The 23,741-nt window shown below is 39.9% G+C and overlaps 2 protein-coding genes across 2 annotated transcripts in view; one reads left to right on the forward strand and one right to left on the reverse strand.

The window, feature by feature from the left end:
- The window catches only part of ddb1 (damage-specific DNA binding protein 1), a 17,518-nt gene extending 16,919 nt beyond the window's left edge, over positions 1 to 599 (reverse strand). Inside the window, exon 1 of the mRNA XM_079465861.1 lies at positions 107 to 599. Within this exon, the coding sequence (XP_079321987.1) occupies positions 107 to 167 (61 nt within the window). The 5' untranslated portion in view covers positions 168 to 599. The remainder of the gene's footprint in view (positions 1 to 106) is intronic.
- pdpr (pyruvate dehydrogenase phosphatase regulatory subunit) lies at positions 529 to 23,741 on the forward strand. Its single transcript, XM_079465862.1, has 18 exons — positions 529 to 679; positions 1,419 to 1,683; positions 3,192 to 3,325; positions 3,425 to 3,506; positions 4,461 to 4,624; positions 4,773 to 4,894; positions 7,639 to 7,756; positions 9,999 to 10,148; positions 12,396 to 12,588; positions 15,761 to 15,885; positions 16,294 to 16,449; positions 16,739 to 16,872; positions 17,852 to 18,000; positions 18,946 to 19,058; positions 20,167 to 20,261; positions 20,344 to 20,433; positions 20,601 to 20,783; positions 21,602 to 23,741. The coding sequence occupies exons 2-18, from the start codon at positions 1,430 to 1,432 to the stop codon at positions 22,004 to 22,006; spliced, it is 2,667 nt and encodes an 888-aa protein (XP_079321988.1). The 5' UTR covers positions 529 to 679; positions 1,419 to 1,429; the 3' UTR covers positions 22,007 to 23,741.

The following is a 23,741-nucleotide window of genomic DNA, read 5'->3' on the forward strand; positions in this document are numbered from 1 at the left end:
AAAGCACCATTGATCAGCGGCTGCACTGAACCGAAGTTTGTTTACTGCGGCAATGAGGCCTGTCGCGCTCGAGCGCGGGAGATGCGTTAAACACGCGCGCACTCACCCGTGATACACGCGTTCACAGCCGTGGGCTTTTGCGCCGTCACCACGTAGTTGTAGGACATGGCGTTCAATTACAACACACGAACGGCCAGAAGTGAAGTTAAATTCGCCTTTAGTGTCGGATGCGTATCATGAATTCGCTGAAGAACGATCAGATCAGCAGTGCGCAGACTCGGGTGCGCGGGCGCGTGAGAGCGCCACTGGCGTCCGGGAGGAGCAACTGCAGCTGGCCTCGGAACATAATGCAGGGAAGACGTTGATGTTGTGTCTATTAATATCTCAAGGTTAACTTGGGAAATGAAGATAAGACACGCAGTAGGTTTTTAAGTACAACGCATATTCGCTTTGACTCGAAATCGCAAGAACGTGAACGATACATAACAACGCGTACAAATAATCTGTCAATCACCGAGCTGTCAGCATAGGGTCGTTGTAAAGCGATTTCGCGCATGCGCAGCTGCGACAGGCTCCACTGGTAGCCACAGCTCTAGTCTAAGATCAGGTCGACACAAGAATCACATCATTAGATCGATATTGCTGATCGGATCTGAGCGAGTGTAACTCGCTTCTGCAGGTTTGGGTTTTTGCACACTCGTCACTTCTTTAATGTTCAGCTGCTTGTTCCTCTTTATAAAGTCTAGTCGTGTTTTAGCATGTCACGAATGTTGTTGTTCAGTTTGACATTGATCGTCATCAGCTTGTTTAACAAACTAGTGTCGCTGTCGTGACTAAAGTCAAGTAAATGCAAGAATGTGATAAAAGGTCTCAAGATAATGACACGTCAGTCAGTGGGCTTGTAGAACATATGATTTATGATGGATTATAACGGGCTCATGGTAAAACATTCATATTAATCACACACTTTTAATATGTTTTATCTCTCTTTCAAATAAGTGACATTTGCTTTGACATGGTGTTGTTTTTCAGTACAGCGGGGCTTACTGGATGACTTAGTTCCCCCACAAAATGAAATTTCTCACCCTCAGGTTGTTCCAAACCTGCATAAGATGAAGATATTTGGAAGAATGTCAGTAACCAAACCGATCTCATCCCCCATTGACTCCCATAGTATTTATTTTCCCTCATGTGGCAGTACATGGGAGACGAGATCTGTTTGGTTACTGACATTCTTCCAAATATCTTCCTTTGTGTTCATCAGAACGAAGACATTTACTATATACAGGTTTACAGCAATCTGGGGTGAGGACGTGATGACGACATTTTCATTTAAGGGGCGAAATGTTTCTTCAAAAGGGAACATTTCATTCACAGACATGTGTTGTGCTGAGTGTCATGGCTGTGTTTTTGCGCAGGTGGCAGAAGCATGCGCAGTGGAGCGTGGACTGTCAGGGCTCTGTCCCCCGTCCTTTTGCCCCGCTGGTTCTCTGACTCAGGAGCTCGACCCGCACATCTTAGTCTGCAGAGATCAGTGCGCTTTGTAAGCACAGACGCGCAATCCACAGCCCTGCCCGCTCACGCCCGCGTGGTCATCTGTGGAGGGGGCATTGTGGGGACCTCTGTGGCTTATCATCTTGCCAAACTGGGATGGACCGAGATAGTTTTGCTGGAGCAGGGCAGGTGAGTGTATACAGTGATAGACATGACACGCACAACATCAAAACTATGTAAAGCGTAGCTACAGACTAGGGCTGGACGATTTGGCCTTAAATCTTAATTTCAATGAATTGTCTCTCGATTACGATTACCGAACGATCAAATAGTGGGAAAAAAAGTTCATAATCACTTTTAAAGGTCCAGTTAGTATATGAAATTTAGCGGCATCTGCACATTGCAACCAACGGCTCACTCCCCTCCCTTTGAAACTCTGTTGTGGCTGACAAAACACTAAGATGTTGTCATGTTTAAAAATACAAGTAATGTTGGATGTATAAATCTGAACAGAAGAATTTCAATTCAGATTTATTTCTTCTGTAACAATTTTCATACCAGGAAAGAAGAGATAAACACTAAGAAATACACATGAACACTTCTTAATAAAACAGTAATAATGTTCAATATACTTTTAAAGTTTTTGCTTTGTCTTTTTTATATCTCTAAGATTTTCTGGGGACCCCCTAGAACCTTCTGTAGGCCCCCTGGGGGTCCCCGACTCCCCGGTCACCAGTTTGAAAACCCCTGGTGTAGAAAAAAACTTTAATAAACTCAAATTTATTTGAGTTTATAATAGCCTATTATGCTGTAATGGTGATTAGAAAAATGGCACACTAGCATTATACAGGTTTGTAAGGCCCACAAAATGATGCTGCTTATAAAGAGGTGGCACTCATGAGTAAGCATGAAAGTTGTAGTCAAAAACCGTTTAATTGTGCAAACAACTTGTAATTGTAACACAATGTAAACAATCCCAATTTTCCTATAACTTCTTTACCAACTGTGTGCAAAGTTAACTTGCATACATAATGTTTCACCACATAAATTTAGTAGGTGTACAACTTGCATTCATACTATTCCTTCAAGTTTAAACCTAGATTAACAACACAGTAATTAAGGAAATCAACTTGCAGACTTCTTTACCAACTGAACATTCATAAACGTTGCAGAGAAGGTGAAGTAAACATTTTAGGTGGTAATATCAAGATCTTCTGCGTTATTACTCATGCTAGGGAATTAAGCTTATTCAGGCACATTATACAGAAACGAATCTTTGGTAGTTGAAGTAATGGTCACACTTTAGAAAAGGGTCCAATTCTAACTATTTACTAACTATTATCTAAGACTTTTGCCTCAATAAACCCCAAAGTACTGCTTATAAGGTAGTTGGGAAGGATTGAGGGATGTAAAATAAGGTCTTAATATAAAGTGTTATTCCTCGGACAGCACAGCAAATATGCTTTTATTTTCATATCTAATGACATGTGTGTCGAACTCGTCAATTCATATTTGCATGATTTTATCCATCTAAAAACATTACTGCTTAAGATACAGTCCGTTCATTTACCGCAAGGAAACAAAGACATTTTGAACCACGCTAGCTTGGACTGAATACTTGCAGAATTCTGTCCGACTAAATGAACTTGCTGTTTAAATCAGGAGTACAGTGCTGTTAACCGTTTTGTCTGATGCAGACTTGGAGCCGGCACAACTCGATTTTGTGCAGGAATAGTGAGCGTCGCCAAACCTCTTTCTATCGAGAGTAAAATGGCCGATTACTCGAATGCACTCTATGAGCGCTTGGAGGAGGAGACTGGTATTAAAACAGGTAAGAGATCACTACCGTCACACAATGGACGCAGTAAAACTTTAAGATCAAATATGTTTGAAAGAAGTTTGGCTGTGTGTGTGCGTGTCTGTTTTCCAGGTTTTGTACGGACCGGTTCTCTTTGTTTGGCTCAAAATCAAGACCGGCTCCTGTCTTTGAAGCGACTGGCATCCAGGCTCAAGTGAGTGATCCTCTCTTTTTCTCTCATTATTTGTTGTATGTTGTTATGTACGTTCTTACATGAAACGGCTTTGGTGAAAAACGAAATATTTTACCTTTTGTTTATTTACCATACTATTTAATGAAACAATTTACAAAGCTCATGATCAAATAATGCCGTAACAACCAGAACATATCAGCCGTATCCTCAACACGAGAGCTAAGGCGGGCAGACCTGACAATTCTGTTGCGTACATCGTGTTGGATATGTAATCTTAAGCCATTCTTTTCATTTCTGTTGCATTCTGGTATTTGTGCCAATGATTTGCAGCTTGAATTCTGTCATTTGTAGTCAAAACAATGTGAATGTGTGTGCTTTTCGAAACTTTAATCGAGCTGTTCACCATACACTGACATTGTGAGGAGAAAAAACAAATCAGCAATTTGCTTCCAAAGGAAAAAGTTAAATATAACGCTGGGTTTTCTCAACTCTTGGAGCAGATCCTTTCAGTGGTTAAAAGGGTACACACGAGGACTTGACGTAGCTCTGGTACTATGGCTTCATATCAGGTTACAGAAAGTGTTGCAAGTCACTCCAAGCACAGACACACGGGACGTCATGTGTCTAAAGTTCAGTTGGGAGAGATTCTTGACATACACATGTCCTGGAAGGCCTGTGGTTAAATAGATGAACACACTTTGCAGGATCTTTATCCGCTTCGCGCTAGACAAATGGCAGCACAGATCTCTACTGGTCATTTTATCATTTGTCAAGGGCCACTATGTCTACACTCCACTGCGGTCGACTGGACATTTTTTTATTGCGCTTCAAAGCATCTGCTATTTGCATGCATGTAAATTTACTTCTCCTAAAGAGCAGAATTGGACCTCATGCATTCAGGACAACAACATACCTCTACAAATAAGAAAACTAGCCTCACACCGCAAACATCATTTTTATAGTTTTTGTCTCTAGGATTCTTGGTGTCAGCTGTAACATCATCAAACCCAAAGATGTGGCCAGGCTCCACCCACTGGTGAATATTCATGATCTTGTAGGTGCATTGCATCTGCCAGGAGACAGCGTGGTTTCGCCACCGGACGTCAATCACGGGCTTGCTGTGGCAGCCGCAGGTCACGGTAAGACTAAAGCTATATACAGTATTGATCAGTTCAATTACAGTCCTTTAGAACATGTTGTTTACATTTAGTAGAGTTAATGCACGTGTTACTATGTATTTAATATTTTCCTGATTTCATCTATTTTTATATATATCTTTCATGTCAGGAGTTCAGATTTATGAACACACGAGTGTGAATCACGTTGTGGTCAGTAAGGGTCATGTGACAGCCGTGGAGACTGACCGGGGATCTATAGAGTGTGAATACTTTGTGAACTGTGCTGGACAGGTTAGTCTCTCTAGATAAGTTTCTAGATACATCCAAAGGTTTAAGACCCTATCTGGTGTCCCTGTCATCTAATGAAAATGTTCACATTTGTCATGAATTCCATTCATTCAGTCTTTATATGTAGAAAGTGATTATAATGTTACGGACAAATCATTTTACAGTTAGCGTTACTGATAAACAGTACATCCTACTACACTGTGAAATGAACAATGAAATGTGCCTGTTCGGTTCGGTTCTGATGGCTTAACACATTAAAAGCGTTTCTTTCGTTATTCTATGCTTGTGTGACATGAACAGTAAGACGTTTTTTTGCAATTCTCTTTATTTTACTTAACTTCTCTTATTCTCTTTAAGCAAAAATCAACTTGTACAAATTCCTGGTGTATTTAATAATATCCAATACAGATATATTAAAGATTGATACTGGCAGCTCACAGCAGTTCTTTGTTTAGGGTTCATCAACATGCCAGTTAAAAGCTTGTGTATTTAAAATAATGTAATGCAGTAAACAGACAGACGCGCGGTGCAAACACTACCGCTCAATGGGCATTGCACTGTAAACGCTCTCCCTGCATGTGCTGACATTCTGCTTTCATATGCAAGATCAGATGATGCACATTCCTGATTCAAATTCGGACAGAATCACTTTGGTACAATGGGCTTGTGGTGGACTATAAAGCCCGTAGGTCCTTTGCTTTCAATGGTCACAGTGTGTCTGTTCGTCAGCATTATACGCAACAGTAGGGGTGTCATTGACTAAGGGTTCACATATCGGAAATGTCATGTCTTGCCTGTAGTCGACTGATAGTCCAATCGCACGTGTGTGTTCGTGTGCATGTGGGGACAACACCAGGTGGTTAACTAGGGCAGTGGTTCTTAAACCTTTTGGAGTGCTGGTCCCCTACTTAACATCAGCTTGCTTCTCATGTTGCAGGCAGCCTTGCTTCACTGCTGACAAGCGTCCCTAACTTTAGCGCATTGTTATTAGATATTATATAGCAAACGGACAGAGCCAATAAAACACACAGAAATGACTTAAACGCATAACCCAAAAAAACCTTGTTATTCACATACACGTATTAAACCGTTGAGGTCGTACCAAAATATTACATTGACATCCCTATTTATTATGGGAAAACGGCATCAAAAAATGTACACAACGCTGACGATTATCATATAAAGACAAATTGCTATAATATTCTATATTTTGGAAGTTTCTTTAATATTTACATCTCCCTACTTCAGTTTCTACTATCTATTTGTTTGTGAAGCTGTTTTCTAACTATGCAAAACTGTGCTATAGACGGTTTTATTAGACGCCTGCGCCTGACCCGAAGTTAACTTCCGGTCCGTGTTTGTTGAGGGGTCTGGCTAGTGGCTAAAAATATGTGACCCTGGACCACAAAATCACTCATACAGAGCACAGGGATATTTGTAGCAATAGCCAACAATACATTGTATGGGTCAAAATGATCCCGTGTCGAGTTGAATGTGTGATGCATGATTGTTCGTCTCAGAAGCAACACAGCAAAACATCGAAAAATAGAGATTAAAGATCGTTATGATGTTTCATAACATTTGCTTCGTTTTTAAACAAATTCGCCGTTGTCTACTTAATGAATCTGAAACACTGAATATAATATCTTTTGAATTTTATTGTATATACACTTTGTGTGAATAGGTTGGGTAACTTTGTGGCATTTAGGTTTAGCCAAGGAACAGTTCTTTCACTGGTAATCCAAAATAATACTGGCTAGACATACTTGTAAATTGCTAGCTAATGTCTAGCAATAATTTACACCGAGTACAAATAGGCCGCCTTGCTGGTAGAAACAATTTCAAAGATTGACTCCAGTGGTGTCAGGGGTTAATTGGGTTCTAGTTAATAGCTTTGACGTTGGAGTCCCGGGTTCCAATCCCCCTTTTGCTGAACTCACTTTACCTTTTTCCATCACATATAAGATCATGAAGGCATTGATTGTTTTCAATAAAATGAAGAAAGTCATTTTAGGTTTAGGATAAGGTCAGGGGTAAGTGTGGGGCTTTTTAATTTTGTATAAATATAATGATTTAGACTCGGTTATTATTGCATAATGTTTAATGCACAACAGGTGCAAACAGTATCTGCCACAATTTTTATGTACTAATTGCATTTAATCCAACAACAACTATTTACACTTAATCCAAAGAAAATACAGTTATTTTGGGCCACAAATGTGTGCAGGCCCAGTAATGTTCGTTTATGTTGCTGCTTTAAAACAGCAAGCTACAATCCTAAATCTACAATATGACTCTATAGTGATTTGATTTTCCTACTTCTGTTCAAGACCATGAGATAATATTTGGCCCTGTTTACACCTGAGGAAGCATTTATTGTGAATCAGGGATTTAAACATTTTGTGATTGTCTTACAAAAACCTCACAAGTCCTGACAGCACATCTTCAACATGCCTGACATCAACGGTCGACATGTGAAAATGCAGAAATGCAGACCTGGCCTCAGATGATACACTTACTGCCAGATGTGATCGGTCAGGCCACTTGAAGTGGAGCTGTAATGGATCATCATGTTTTATTCGTGCCACTGCAAGTGCAGGCTTCTGATAGTGAAACTGGGATATACCAAGCAAAAATGTTTGGAAATACGCTTCCAATTCAATTCCTAAACTGATTTAAATGTGTCATTATCTAGATGACATAGGCTTCAGTCTAACTGAATTGTCATGTCCTGGTGTATTTTTCAGTGGGCGTATGAACTGGGTCAGAGCAGCGAGGTGAAAGTGTCCGTACCGTTACACGGCTGTGAACATTTCTATCTGCTTACTAAACCTCTGTCAGAGCCAGCGCATCCAGAGAGTCCAGGTATAGATATACACCACACCGCATTCTTCTAGCTACATCACATCATCCATCATCCACTTTCAATTGACTTATGCAGTTAAGATGATTTTTAGCTCTTTGAGAGGCAATAAAAACAATACAGCCAACACAAAATGCATCCATGCGGTTTTTGACAATACTGCACAAGACACTGCATTTTATGAAGAAACAAGGACCCTCGGCAAAGCGAAGGATACTGTTTGGAAAAGTATTTTAAAATATGTTATTTTAATTTGAAAAAATATATACATTTTAGTGTTATGCAAAACATTATTCTCACACTGGGACATACAGACGTGAAACAGAAATGGCTGTTGTTGCTTGGGCAAGGTCAGTTGTGGCCTAATGGTTAGAGCATTGGTCTTGTGATCAGAAGGTTGCTGCTTCTAATCTCAGTGCCAGCAGGTCATGACTGAAGGGCCCTTGAGCAAGACACCTTACCCCTGATTGCTCTGCAGTAATGTGACACTGTAAAAAACTACTTGTAAGTCGCTTTGGATAAAAGCGTCTGCCAAATGAATAAATGTAAATGTAAATGTTGGACGACATTCGCCACAGCTCTTCTTTCCATTTAAGGACAGTCTATTTTCATTCATTATTACTTAAGTTAAATTGACTGTATAATTAAATGTTTTATTTCAAGGATGCATCACCTTTGTAATTGAATTATTGTAGTGTATAGCGTTAATGTACTCCGCCTACTCGCGATAAGTTGTGGGTAATATGTACACTATGTAAAAATGGACACTTACCGGTCACTTTATTAGGTACGCCTAGCTAGTACCCCTTTCGCCTTCGAAACTGCCGTGAGTTTTTGTGGCATAGATTATTAACAAGGTTCTGAAAACATTCCTCAGAGAGGTCCATATTGACATTATAGCATCACGCAGTTGCTGCACATTTGTCGGTTGCACATCCAGGATGCGAATCTCCCGTTCCACCACATGCCAAAGGTGCTATATTGGATTGAGATCTGGTAACTGTGGATGCCAGTGGAGGACAGTGAACTCATTGTCATGTTCAAGGCACCAGTTTGAGATTTGAGTTTTGGGACACGGTGCATTATCCTGCTGGAAGTAGCCATCAGAAGGTGGGTACTACAGGGATAGACATGGTCAGCAACAATACTCAGGTAGGCCATAGCATTTAAATGATGCTCAATTGGTATTAAGGGACCCAAAGTGGGCCAAAAAAATATCCCCCACACCATTACACCACCACCACCAGCCTGAACCATTGATACAAGCCAGGATGGAGCCATGTTTGTGTTGTTCCAATTTTGGTGGGCCTGTGGTAATTTTAGCCTCATTTTTTATTTTTAAAGAGTTACTATTACAATGTCCTTCAAATTACATTTCATGCGATGTGTAATGTTACTGTGTGTGAATGTAAGCAGTCTGCCAAGTTGTAAAGCCGAAAGTCAAGGAATAACAAAGTTATTGGCTTGGGAAAAAAGGAGTCGACTCTGAAGTCGTTCAAATTTCAGATCCGGGTCAGATTTCCCTCACTTGGTGTAATGCACGCCTACGTTCCATTTGCGACGCTGAACGCGGTAGACCAGAGCTGGCTGACAGAAAGGAGGGGATTAGACAGATGATTCGCCCAACAAATAATTGACATTTAGTCATTTAGCAGATGCTTTTATCCAAAGCGACTTACAGATGAGGAAACATTGGAAGCAATTATAACAACATAGGCATCAAAATACATAAGTGCATCAAACTTTTGAGAGTCAGTAAGGTAATAATAACATGTTGTACGTTCAGAAATGGTATTCTGCATATACGCTGCATTCTCTTTTTTGGACCATTCTCTGCAAACCCTAAAGATGGTTGTTCGTGAAAATCCCAGGAGATCAGACGTTTTTGAACTACTCAGACCAGCCCGTCCGGCACTTAAATCCTCTTTCTTTCTAATTCTGATGCTCGGTTTAAACTTTAACCAGTTGTCTTCACCACATCTAGATGCCTACATTTATGGAGTTGAGTTTGACTGATTAAGAATGAACAGGTGTACCTAATAAAGTGGCCGGTGAATGTATATAAGTAGTTTATATGATATATTATGGCAAAGCGTTGTTGGTTTTATTCCCAAGGAACAAACAGATAGCTATAGCCTAAACGCACTGTACATTGATTGGCAAAACACCTCTGGCCAAAAAGGTACATTAAACATTTGATAAAAGACTGTTGGAATAAAATAAGAATGACTTGTGTTTGTCTAGTGGTGATAGACATGGACGGACGGATATACGCTCGGGCCTGGCAGGGGGGAATCCTGTCAGGAGGATTTGAGAAGAACCCTAAACCCATCTTCACTGAGGGACGCAACCAGCTGGAGATCCAGAACATGCAAGAAGATTGGGATCACTTTGGTAAGTTATTCTCATGTCATTTCAAACCCTCTGTATAAACGAACAAACATATTCAACGGTATTGTATGTCCATCTTTTATTCGCAAGTGGCGCCTGTGACCATAGTGATGGATGTTAATATCCAAGAACGCAATTTTGTGATAACAGAAAGTATTATTTATGCAATGGTCTGTGTGTTGTTCATTACCGGATTATGTCTGCGGTATTTCTGGTACTACACAAAACACTAATCACCCGGATGTGTGCAGTATGTTTACAAAGGAGAGTTGCTGTTGTGCTGTGTTATGTTATAGAATGCTTTTGTCACACTCGTAAATAACCAACACTTTGTGAACGCCACCATTAAAGACTCAAATACATGCTGTGTGAACCTGTGACAGAATCAATGTTTTCCATCACAAACATTGGAGCGCATCATGGTGGGAGTGGTTGTCTTTTACGACATTGAAATAGTTTCTTGCGTATGACGGACAAGCTGTAGTGCTGTGTTGTGAAATTTGTGTGTGCTTTTGCAGTATGTCCTCTGCTGTTTATAGCTGCACATATTTTCAGCTCTGCTTGTCTCTTTTTAACTCTCTATGATTTATTTGATTCCAGCGGTACAGTGATTGGTTTATGTGATGCAGGTCCACTTATAATGTTCCTATGTTTCACCTGCTCTCTGAAATGAACAGACCGCTTGTGCTTTAATGTCATGGTTCACAGCTTTAGTGCAGTGTTGTATTAGAGTGTTTCTTCTTTGTTGTATATTGTTTTTAAAACCTTTTTTTAATGTGGACAGTAAACGGTCGGCATTAGGGCGGCACAATATTGAAATGATTGAGATTTTGAGAGTTTGCAATAACTAAACGAATTAGCTAAGTGCGTTGTTACCCCATTAGCTGTTATAAAATGCACCTGTGGCCCACTTATTGCTCTTAGTAAACGGTTACTCCATATGCGTAGCAAGGCCAACACAGATGCAAACCAGTGGCACATTGATACTTTGGCTATGTAATGCAGTCAGCAGTTACAAATCGGGTAGACCAATCAGAATCAAGGACCAGATCTGACCATTTTATAAATTGATTTTACAGACTTAACAAACATTATCGTATCACATTATTTAGCAACTTAAAGTATAACACATCTTTCGTCAATATGGCACAGTCCTAAGAAGACATTTGTGCAATCATCGATTCTCGGGGATGGGAAGTAACAAAGTATTTAAGTAGATTTTTCTGGCATCAGTACTTTTTTATGATATTTTTATATCAAATTTTTATACTTCCATTTCTTAAGTTTTCTTAAGTCACAAATATTTGTACTTTCTACATATTAAATTTTCAAACCAGGCTTGTTGCTTTAGTTTGAGTCTATATTTGGAGGCACGATCACAATTATTTCTTGTCATTGCATGACCTCTTCCACCTAATGGTAGGGCTGCATAAAAGCCTATAGGGGAGCTAAACCGTGCAAGGCTTTATAGGTAATCAGTAAGATTTTAAAGTTAATGTGATGCTTTATAGGTAACCAGTGCAAGGTTGACAGAACCGGGCTAATATGAGTGTAAGAACTTGAGCTGCCGCATTTTGGACCAGTTGGAGTTTTTGTAATAGGCCTGCAGGGCAACCACCTAATAGTGCATTACAGTAATCTAGTCTTGATGTCATAAAGGCATGTATAAGCTTCTCTGCATCTGATGGTGACAGCACATGACGTAGTTTAGATATATTTTTAAGATGGAAAAACGCAATTTTACAGGTGTTGGCGACCTGGTTCTCAAATGACAGAGTACTATCAAATTAAATGCAAAGATTCCTTGCTGAAGATGAGGGTTTTATGGAACATCCATCAATAGTTAAGCAGTATTCTTGGTTGTTACGTAGGGCGGTTTTCGGTCCAATAAGTCACACTTTTCCAGGTTCAGTAATTAGACATTTTTAAAAGAATTAGACAGTTTCTCTGTTCAAACTGGAGTCGATTTTCTTCTTGCGGTCAGAAAAAAGGTTAATTAAGTAAATATTGGGGATATATGTGGAATGTTCAGAAGGTTACTTGGCAATATTTTGTCTAAAACAAATCTCAGTTTTGCTTAAGCTAGCCCTACAGTACATTTAAACAGCAATGGTGCTAATATACTACATATCGTTACACTGTATGTGTGTAATGACAATAAATTGAATCCAATCCAAAATACAAAACGTATACATCATAAATGTTACTGCTGTTTTCATCCCTCATCTTTCTTTTGATTTCTTAATACAGAGCCAATGCTGAGCGCTTTACTGCGCAGGATGCCCAATCTGGAGGCCTGTGAGATCCAGCAGCTGGTAAACTGCCCAGAGTCCTTCACTCCAGACATGCGCTGCCTGATGGGAGAGACGCCGGGAATATATGGATACTTTGTGCTTGCAGGCATGAATTCATCGGGCCTGTCTTTCGCAGGCGGAGCTGGAAAGTAAGGAAGCAGCAGAACTGTATGTTTCTCTTCTCGTGTTGAGGGGATATTTGGCGACGAAGCAAAATCACACCATGTTTTCCTTCCCCTTCAAGGCATCCTAGGTGTACAGTCTATGTTGTTCTTCTTTTAGACAAGCACAGTCATAGTTATATTACCATTTATATTCAATTTTTCATGGCTCTACCAAGCTTTAGAATAGGAGTGAATGGCAAATCAGATTTTGAAGCTCCAAAAAGTGCATCGATCGATCAGAAAACTTCTTGACACAACTCCATGGTGTTAATAAAGGCCCTCTGAAGCGAATCGATGCATTTGTTTAAGGCAAATGTCCATATTTGCTATATTCTTCAAATATGCATATTATTTACCAGAGGTGGGGGACGCAGGACATGACTTGACTCGGGTCTGACTCAAGTCACACTTTTCAGGACTCGTGACTTGCTTGATTGAAGTAAGAAAAGGACTTAACTTGACTTTGACTTGAGAGCAAGTGACTTGAGACTTGACTCGACTTGAAGTAAGTCAAATAATTATTTTTTTAAAACAATGATTGTGTCTCAGCAGCACTATAATCAGCGCCTGTGCCTTTAACGCTCCAAACATGGCAGACAACATTCGAGCTCCACAAATAGTCACGTTTGGCATTTGAAGGACTTTGAACTGAACCGTGCAAATAAAAAAGATTTGCCAGATGTAGAGTATGCAACGCAATAATATCTGACACGACAACCACAACGTCAAATTTCATCCGACTAATCACGAACCACAAAGAAAGGTGAGAAATTCATTTCTTTATAGTCAATGTAAAAAAATTAATTAATCGTTTCTGTTTGTCATAATTTGGCCTTTTTATTATTAGAAATGTGATCATCGATCATCACCGATAGGCCTACGTCTCATCTCATAAGTAGATGTATTGGGAATTTAGCTATAACCGTGGCGTAGCCTGAATTTTAATGTTGGGGGGCATCTTAAAATGATGGGGCTTCTTTATATTAGGCACAGGCTGATGTCTATATAAAATGTGCACATTTCCAGGTGTTTGTGTGGACTGCGTGTGTAAGTTGAACAGCAGCTCGCTTATACTGCATGACAGGCTGACATGGACGCCAGTGGGATCACTTGCACTTAAAAAACTCTTTCAAATGTTTTGGTCATACTGACAAGAATAATTAAAGCGTTCGAATTTGTTAAGTGTCTACGTTTTTTTGTGTACACTCACAATAACAACAAAACGTTTTGTTCTGTAAAAAAATGAAACCAGTTGAAATAGAAAACAAATTTCTCAGATTATATATTACGTATGAAACGTGCATATTGCGAGTCCACCGCAGAGATGATGATTAAGCATCATAACTTCATCACTGGGCTGTATTAACATACATTTGCCGAAATGAAAAAGATCCTATGGGAAGCCAAACAATCCAAAAGTGGGACGAGACAGCGGGGCATTACAGAGCTCGCGCTGTGCTGACATGTCATCTGCGCGATTCAATGGACCGAGCCGCGCGGCCGACTCGTCAGCACAGCGCAGACATGTTTCCTAGCGCCACCACCAGGGCTGGGCCGACCTATTTGAACAGTGCAAACCGTACACTCAAATGTACAATCAAGAAACCCCTCATTCCTTACAAACATTAACATTGGTTCTCTGCTGAAGTCTATCAGTTTTTCACTACAGAAGACAAAGGAAATCAGGATGAAATGCATAATTTTTTTTTATTATTATCTTAAATAATAAGTAAACAGTAGTGTTGTGCATCGATACTTTGAAAAACTGCACATATGTATAGAGGCTACGGAAAGAGCTGTACAAAGCAGGTCTGGTTTTTGGCAAAAGGCTCAAAAAGTCTTCGTCTCTCATTTTCTGAATTAATATCTCTGTCCCCTCTTCAATTCTGTTGAAAATGTCAGGAGTAGTTCAAATTGTTTCCACAATGCGCCTAGCCATTTTACCTCACCTATTTACGTTAATAATAGCAGTGGTTTATGGGTAAAATGTAAATGAGTGGTGCCAAATGAACTTGCACTATCTGTTTAAATTGGTCAGCGCAGCGGATTAGTTGGCGCCGCGCTGCCTATTGGTTGGCGCTAGGAAACACGTCCGCATTGCGCTGATGAGTCGGCCACGCGGGTCGGTCCATTGAATCGCACAGATGACTTGTCAGCTCGGCGCGAGCTCTGTAATACCCCGCTGTCTCATCCTACTTTTGGATTGTTTGGCTTGCCATTAGATCCGTTCATTTTGATTAGCGATATTCAAGATCGAAGTCAATAAAATGATCCGTGATTCCCATCACTAGATGTAAATTCGCTATACAGCATTATATATATAAAACATATTATACGTAGATTTTCAGTCACAATACTTAGTTTATAAGGTTCAAGTCTTACATTCTGTCAGATACAAGTATTTCCATTTCTGTTATACATTTCAGACTGGATTTCTTACATTTTGTGTAAGCTAAACAATTTTATTTTCAGATATTAATGTGTCACAGATATGCATATAATTCATATATAGAAATGTGAATGAGATACGTAATATATGTATATAAGTTCATCTTTTCTGTTCCAAAATAAACATGTATCGAAACAATTAACCTCGGTTTAATTTAGCACTGGGACTTGACTTGAATCTTATCAGGACTTGACTTGACTTGCTTAGGGTGATCCCTTGACTTTACTTGACCTGCTTGATTGGACTAAACTGTGACTTGAGATTTGACACGAGACTTGATGGTTAAGACTTGCTTGGACTTGACCATATGTGACTTATCTCCCCACCTCTGTTATTTACATTTTGATTAATGATAATGTCTAACTTCCGTTTTCAGTCAGCTACGTGTGCACGAGAGGATATGCATTGTCGTTCATTAAGATGATTATATGGATATTTGTTATTAACACCATAGAGCCGTGTCGAGCACTTTTCTGATCGATCGATCTACTTTTTGGAGCTTCCAAAACTCATTTGCCATTAACTCCCATTCTAAAGCACAGAAGAGCCACAATAAATGGAATATGAATGGTATGATAACTCTCACTGTGTTCGTCAAAGAGAAGAATGTGATACACACCCAAGATGCCTTGAGCGTGAGTAAAACATGGTGTAATTTTGCTTTGTTGCCGAAATATCCCAGTTCATAATAGCATCTGTTTTCCATAGATATTTGGCAGAGTGGATAACTTACGGATATCCCAGTGCCAGTGTCTGGCCTTTGGACATCAAACGCTTTGGCAATCTGCAGAGCAGCCGTACCTTCCTGCGCCATCGAGTGATGGAGGTTATGCGTGAGTATTAAACATATCTCTGTGTTCTGAGATCTATATTATTCTTTTTTATAATATTTTATAATATAATAGTATAAACATTTTCTTCGTTTATACTGTTTTCTCAATGGGATAGTTCACTCAGAAATTCTGTATCTTTTCATTCCCCCTCATGTGGTTCAAAACTTGTATACGACAGAATTTTAAGACGTGTCCATAGAATGAAGGTCAACAGGGTTGGTTACCAATGTTCTTCAAAATATCTTCTCTTGTGTCACACAGGTTTGGAATGACTTGGGGGTGAATAAGATGATTGTTTTCCCATTTTTGGGTGAACTATACCTTTCACCCAACAACTGTATTCATAGTAACCCATATTTGATTTGCAAATTTTACAATCCTACCCGTCACTGTGTGTTAATGCTTTAGCGCTCCTGTATGAATTGAAAGTTCCCCGCTGGGACTTCCAGACGGGTCGGCAGTTACGCACAAGTCCACTATACGACCGCTTAGACACTCAGGGAGCACGCTGGATGGAGAAACACGGCTTTGAGCGAGCCAAGTACTTTGTTCCCCCTGGGAAAGGTAAGAGACAAAGTCTGTCAAGATCTTTGTGGTCCCCTTTATTAATACTTTGTGCCCAAATTAGAAATAATAGTCAAGTCATCACAACCATGAGCAATGAAAGGTGTTTTGGGCTTAAAGTGATTACTCAAACAACCCTCACATACATTCTGCAGAACTACACTGTTTATAAGCATTTCAAATCTCCATCTAGAGGCGTAACATTCAAATATTACATTCACTCACAAGACTGCCCAATAGTACAGCAGATTTCTGAGATGTTCCTCTGTCTTCATGCTTTTTTTTCAAGATTTACTGGCCCTGGACCAGAGTAAGACCTTCTACAAGCCCGACTGGTTTGATATAGTGGGTGCAGAGGTGAAGTGCTGTAAAGAAGCCGTGTGTGTTATTGACATGTCCTCCTTCACCAAGTTTGAACTGACAGTGAGTCACCTTCAGTCTTGATGCCTTTTCTTTTTGTGATGTTTTCTTTTGGTCAGACCTCTTTTTTTATGGCTGTCCATCAATTATCCATTTTGATTGTCAGTCTTTTCATTTGAAAGTAGCGTCTGAAAGATTTGTTCAGGACTGGTTTTCAGAGATAACTGTATGCTAAAACATATATTAAACAGAGAGAAGAAAAGCCAGGGTGAACCTCACTTGACGGCACTTGTGTGCCACAAACACAACAACAGGTGCTTCATTTCTCTTTCATATGCATTTCGAAGCAATACCTATTTATTACACCGCGCAGTTTATATACCGTAGCTTTTTATATGTTTTAAGGCCAATTTATGGTTGTTTTTTTTTACCTGAGGGAGGGATTCAAACAGACCAATCACAACGCCTGTGGTCCGTGTTGAGTTGATGCCTTGTTATATTTTCGGAGAGGTGCACGTGAGGTTACGCACAGCCTACGCACGGCCAAAAATTGGTCTTTATCCTCATTGCTAATGATACTCCAAATAAACACACTCAATTTTGTGCGCAGCTAGCTACAAACAAGTCAACCTATCTGAAATGTAACTGAACTAAACACTGTTAGATCTCTTCACTTCCGGTCATTTCACCTTTTAACCCAAAGGTGTCCAATCCAATCAGTTGTCAGTGGATGAAATCAAGTCCCGCCCTACATATGTTTTCTAATTTCAGAAGTTGTTTCACTCCGAAAAGACAATCTCTACTTCCGTTTCATGCTGACTTTAAACGCAGTATTGCAGTGATTATGCGTAATTGTCTTTGCAATTGATATTTGACACTGTAATTGTTATTATTTGTCTTGACATTGTGTGTCACCCAAGAACATTCAGTGTGCGTGCAAGCACAGTTGTCAGTCAAGCCGTTCTGATTCAGATAGCACATGAATGAACTAAAATAAACTAGGAATCAGTGACAGACTCTTAAATGTGTGTATTTGTTTCAGTCTGCAGGAGATCAGGCCCTGAGTTTGCTGCAGCGTCTGTGTGCCAATGATCTGGACGTGCCCGTGGGACACATTGTCCACACTGGCATGCTGAATGAGAGAGGAGGGTACGAGAATGACTGCAGCGTGGTTCGCCTCAGCAAAAACAGGTCTGCAAACATCGAAAGCCACAAAAGTTGTGTTGAAAGTCACAGATTAGTTTCAGTTTTGCCTTTTGTCAAATACTGGATTGATTTGATTTTTTCAAATGCACTGCATTACAGTAACTGTGCCACATTTACAAACTATTAACTTGAGATCAAAAAGCTACGGAAAAGTAGTGTTGTGCATGTGTATGAGATGGCTCTTCGCAAGAGAGCAGATTGCATATGCAGTTATAGGATGGGCATTTTTCTATATGATTAAAGTCGAATAATTGAGCTATTTGATAATTCTCTATATTAAATTCTGTTTAATATTTCAGTTTTTTGTATTTACGTATATTTATTTTAGGGCTGTCAAGAGATTAAAAATGTCGATCGAATTAATGACATGATATGGCGATTAATCGAATTAATCAGGAATTATTTACACATCAAGTTTGGTTGAGAAATAGGCATTTCCTTATTACTATGCAAAGATATGCTTCAGAAAGAAGTATTTTCATTTTTATTACACAAACTTTTGGACCATAATGTTTGGAATTGAAATTATTATTTTATAAAATGACACTCTAATAGAATGTTCACACCAAACGTGGTAAATCCCGCTATTCGCGTGTAGTTGGACGCTTGAACATTTTGTGTTTAATCGCATCATTCACGCGTAAAATTCGCTTCATTACAGACGTGAATTCGCGTCATGGGAGGGGCTTCTGCCACTCGCTCACGGCCCTACTAGAGCAAGCTCCCAATTGGTCAAGTTCAGATTTTTCAAAAAGATTTTATCTTCTGAACAAAAGTTGTTGAAGGGGTAGGTGTGGTGACCCGCCATGGCAAAATGAACATAGCGGAAACACTCACAGTCATGCACTTTCGCGGTTTTGACAATCTCAAATGTCTCAAGTTTTATTTTTGGATTATAATGACTAAATAATTCCTGGACTCTGCTCCCAGTTTCTTCATCATCTCACCAACCGATCAACAAGTTCATTGCTGGTCTTGGATTAAGAAACACATGCCAAACGATCCACAGCTTCACCTGGAGGATGTCAGCTGGAAGTACACAGGTGAGCTGATATTCACATTTATCAACACATGATTCAAAGTACAACTCATGTACAAACTCAACCTCTCTGTACTATATCTCAAAACTTTCTTCTGTCAAAAGAATAGTTTGCTTCTGTCATAAGTATCTCGGGAGGAAAAGATCCATGTCAGATGTCACCTATATTACTTTCCTCCATGAGACAAAACTATGTCTAAGGAATATACTGGTTATGCATTTCCGTGATGGAAGTGAATGAGCACTAACTGAATTAAAACCAAATCATAAAAGCAGTCCATAAAAATGCCTTCAGGTTTTTCGTGAGGAACGGTCTGAAACCAGTTGTAGGTCACTGAATTAATCTTAACGTTGGGGCGTCACTAGGGTTCGTGACTGAATGATTTTATTCTAGTTTGGGCTGGAACCGCCAATGGCTTATATTAGAATTTGGTCAATGTTGACCGTTTCATCCTATAAGGGAATATTTCCAGCAGCGGAGACAGCCCAACAGTAAATCTCAATTCAAACACAGACAAGGCAATCCAGAAATGCACAGTGTGAATTCTTAAAACATGACACACAGTATGAACCATTTTTCTTTGAGCTAAACCAATGATTTATTGACTGAAATTGTTTAAATAACTCCTTTTATGAATATGATTTTAGATCTGGTAGAGACAAATGTATTCAGTGTAACTGGTTTACCTGTCAGTAAGCAGTCGTGGCCTAATGGTTAGGGAGTCAGACTCGTGACCAGAAAGTTGCCAGTTTGATCCTCAGGGCCGGCAGGTAGCGACTGAGGTGCCCTTGAGCAAGTCCACTGACGCCTACTTGCTCCCCGGGCGCTGCAGTGATAGCTGCCCACTGCTCCGGGTGTACGTGTGTTCACGACTTACTGTGCGTGTGTTCACTACTCACTGGATGGGTTAAATGCAGAGGTCACATTTCAGGTATGGTTCACCATAACTGACAAATAGGTCACTTTTTTTTCATTCTTAAGATTTACAATTCCCTTCCTATATTCCCTCTTGGTGAAGATTTTTTTTGGTAAGCAAAGTTCATCCTTGTTTTAACAGCTCCTAAATCACTACACAGAAGGGTCAATGACAGAATGACATTGTGTTTTTTAGCTCTGAATCTGATTGGTCCCCGTGCCATGGACGTGTTGTCTGAACTGTCTTATGTGTCCATGACTCCAGAACACTTCCCCTCTCTGTTCTGTAAGGTGAGTCTACCCATTTAATCCCCTCTTGTTGTGTTCAACAAATGAGGAAACTGCACAATGTTGATCTCGTCTTCTGTACTAGGAAATGAGTGTGGGTTATGCCAATGGCATCAGAGTCATGAGTATGACACACACCGGAGAGCCAGGATTCATGCTTTACATTCCCATAGAGGTAAGTTACAGTGTCTTTGACGTTGGTCTTAGTTTAATTCTGGCCTTTGCTTACCATCATTGCAACCACATACCGAAAATGACACCAAACTGATTTCCTGTCCTGTGTGATATAACACCACTATGTACAGTCTGTACAAAGTTCTGAGATTGACCTGCATTTTCCAGTATGCGCTGCACGTGTACAATGAAGTGATGTCAGTCGGGCAAAAATATGGGATCAGGAATGCCGGCTACTACGCCTTGCGGAGTCTACGAATTGAGAAGTTCTTTGCGTTTTGGGGTCAGGATCTGGACTCGTTCACCACTCCACTGGAATGTGGCAGAGAATTCCGCGTCAAATTTGACGAGGTCTGTTTTAAATTCGCATACTCTCACAATTTGTGAAAATGTTGATCTTTATTTTGTTACTGACAAATTGTTACTGGCTTTTGTTTTCTCATATCGGAATCGTGTGAACCGACATAATATTCCCACTTGTTCATTTCTCTTGCTGACACTTACTATAGAATCTGGGGATTTGATTAGGGCTTTGTGAATTGTCAGAAACTGAAATTTCGATTGGGTTTACGATTTAACTTTGTACATTTTCAGCTCAATATTATCTATAGTGTGCTGTAAACACTCTTGTGTACAATGAGTACAACATGCCTTTAACAACTGTAGTCCCATTCACTACCTTCTAGTAGCAAATGCTGTGCCTCTCTATCCAATATATGGTTAGGTCAGAATAAATAATCAAATAAAGAGTTGGGTTACTTTTAATTATTAAAATATTTCATATATAAGTTGATTAATTTGTTTTGTACGTATTTTGGGATTTTTCAAATTTGTTCAAAATGCGTTGAATGTGTAATTTCATCCAAGTGAAATAAGCAAATCTAATCTAAAGATCTAATTTATGTTTGTTTTGCATGGGCATCCAGGCACGTGAACACAAGCGATTGAGACACAGGTTGCGCATGTGCATTAGGTTTAACTTTAGATGCAATTCGATAAAACGCACAGCCCTAGTTTTGATCAAGCCCTTTTAGGCATAGTTCACCTGAAAAATAAATGAAAACGTTGTCAAACGTTTTTAGAAGAAAATCAAACTGAACAATCAAACCTATAGGTCTTTTCATTCCCCTAATTGTTCTTTATCTCATTCAACTGTCTTCCGCTCTTAGGAGACAGACTTTCTGGGCCGTGACGTCCTGTTGCGGCAGCGTGCAGAGGGAGTCTCGCGGCGTTTTATCATGTTGGTCCTTGAAGAACACGACACAGAGCTGGACGTCTGGCCTTGGTGGGGTGAACCCATTTACCGCAATGGTGACCTGGTCGGTGTGACCACCAGCAGCGCCTACAGCTACACGTTACAGCGCCATGTGTGTCTAGGCTTCATTAGCCCGACAAACTCGGATGGCACGCCAGTTGTGGTCACGCCGGATTTCATTAACCGCGGCGATTACGAAGTGGACATTGCGGGCCAGATGTTTCCAGCTAAAGCCAAGCTTTATCCGTTCAGCTCGCTCTTTGCTCAGCAGAAACGGCGGAAAGATGACATGGAGCTGAGCAACTTTCAGAATAAGTAAGAGTGATGAGAGCCGCGTTAGACAAAAAGCAGTCTGAGTGAAAGTAGTGCTCAGTCAACGACGTTTGCACTGTCCACTCCATTGTGTCCCACTCAATGACTTCATACTACTGTGAGAGGGGTCGGGTTTGTTGGATCAGTTGACACATTTCAAAAACGATTGTGGTGCGCATCACCAGTTTTTTGCCAACTGACGGGTTACGTGTTTGGCTGCGGCATTGCAATCATTTACAAATCAATCCACAATAATTAGTTTCAGTTCTCATTTTATGCTTTCTAAGAGCGCTTCCCTGGGTCATACGTACGGCCTCAAAATAAAAGGGATGTTGTTTTTTTGTGGAGGCCAGATTAAGAATGGACAATCCGTGTTTTTGAAGCATCCGTTTATTGTAAATTGGTGAAAAGTGGGAACATTTTTGTAGTACAAATACAATACTAATTGAGGAGGCATTCAGTGACATTCAGATCAGACCGATGTTGTTTATAAAGTGCCTTTGCAGCTGTTCATGTTTTGGCTGGTGTGCTGTGAAGCACATGACGTTTTATTCTGCTATTGTGTCCATTCTTATTACAGGAATTGGTTTAAATGTATTTTTTCGGTAAAGGTCACTCAGTGTGATGTTTTTTGTCTTCGTTCTGAAGTCATGTGGCATATTGGCTATGTACTGGATCTATTGGCTATGTCTGGATTTAAAGTAGAGAATGTCGAGATGTTCACTGTTTAGACAACATCTGCCATACATCATCTCTGCAGTGCTATTAGAAAGCTTTATTCAAAAATATTTCAATTATGAAAATATTGTATATTCTGTATATGACACTGGTACATTGTGTATCTATCATTTATGAATGAAAAGCACCTTGATTCTTGTTAGAATTAATTCTTCATAAGAACCTGCACTTCAAACACTTACAATCAGATGATTTGGAACTGGTTTGTTTGCACAGTAAAGATCAGCGGTGTGTTTAAATAATGACTCCACTGATAAATGTCTCCATCTTCAAAAACGTTCTGTAACTAAGCAGCAAACTGCTATCACGTCTCTCTCTCTCTCTGTCTCTCTCTGTCTCTCTCTCTCTGTCTCTCTCTCTCTCTCTCTGTCTCTCTCTCTGTCTCTCTCTCTCTCTCTCTCTCTCTCTCTCTGTCTCTCTCTCTCTGTCTCTCTCTCTCTGTCTCTCTCTCTCTCTCTCTCTCTGTCTCTCTCTCTCTGTCTCTCTCTCTCTCTCTCTGTCTCTCTCTCTGTCTCTCTCTCTCTCTCTCTCTCTGTCTCTCTCTCTCTGTCTCTCTCTCTCTCTGTCTCTCTCTCTCTCTCTCTCTCTGTCTCTCTCTCTCTCTCTCTCTGTCTCTCTCTCTCTCTGTCTCTCTCTCTCTCTGTCTCTCTCTCTGTCTCTCTCTCTGTCTCTCGCCCAGTGTGCGTGTAATGGAGTTTGGAGCTGTGGATTGCTGTTTATATCTAGCCATACTGTATCAGCAGGGTTTGTATTGTAACATGAATCTAAAAATAAAGAGAATTATCTTCAGTTATGAATTCGTCATTGATAATTCGTTACACATCTTGCACATTCTGTTTGTTTTTTTTGTCCTATCGGTTAAAAATTGTATGTATCTGGACTGAACTAATATTAAGATGAATTTGTCCACTCTGCCAGACTTTGTATTTATATCATATATTGTAATAATGTTTGGTTAATTTCATGAATAAACATCTGAATAAAGGACTATTTTGTTGCATTCG

The sequence above is a fragment of the Barbatula barbatula genome, assembly GCF_947034865.1.
Source record: "Barbatula barbatula genome assembly, chromosome: 10".
Lineage (NCBI taxonomy): Eukaryota > Metazoa > Chordata > Actinopteri > Cypriniformes > Nemacheilidae > Barbatula > Barbatula barbatula.

What these genes read in the sequence shown, in the direction of transcription:
- pdpr (XM_079465862.1), top strand. Translation starts at nt 1,430, where the DNA reads ATGCGCAGTGGAGCGTGGACTGTCAGGGCTCTGTCCCCCGTCCTTTTG. An exon ending in CGACTGGCATCCAGGCTCAA is followed by an intron (nt 3,507 to 4,460) that starts GTGAGTGATCCT and finishes TTTTGTCTCTAG; the next exon opens with GATTCTTGGTGTCAGCTGTA. An exon ending in TGCTTTACATTCCCATAGAG is followed by an intron (nt 20,434 to 20,600) that starts GTAAGTTACAGT and finishes TGCATTTTCCAG; the next exon opens with TATGCGCTGCACGTGTACAA.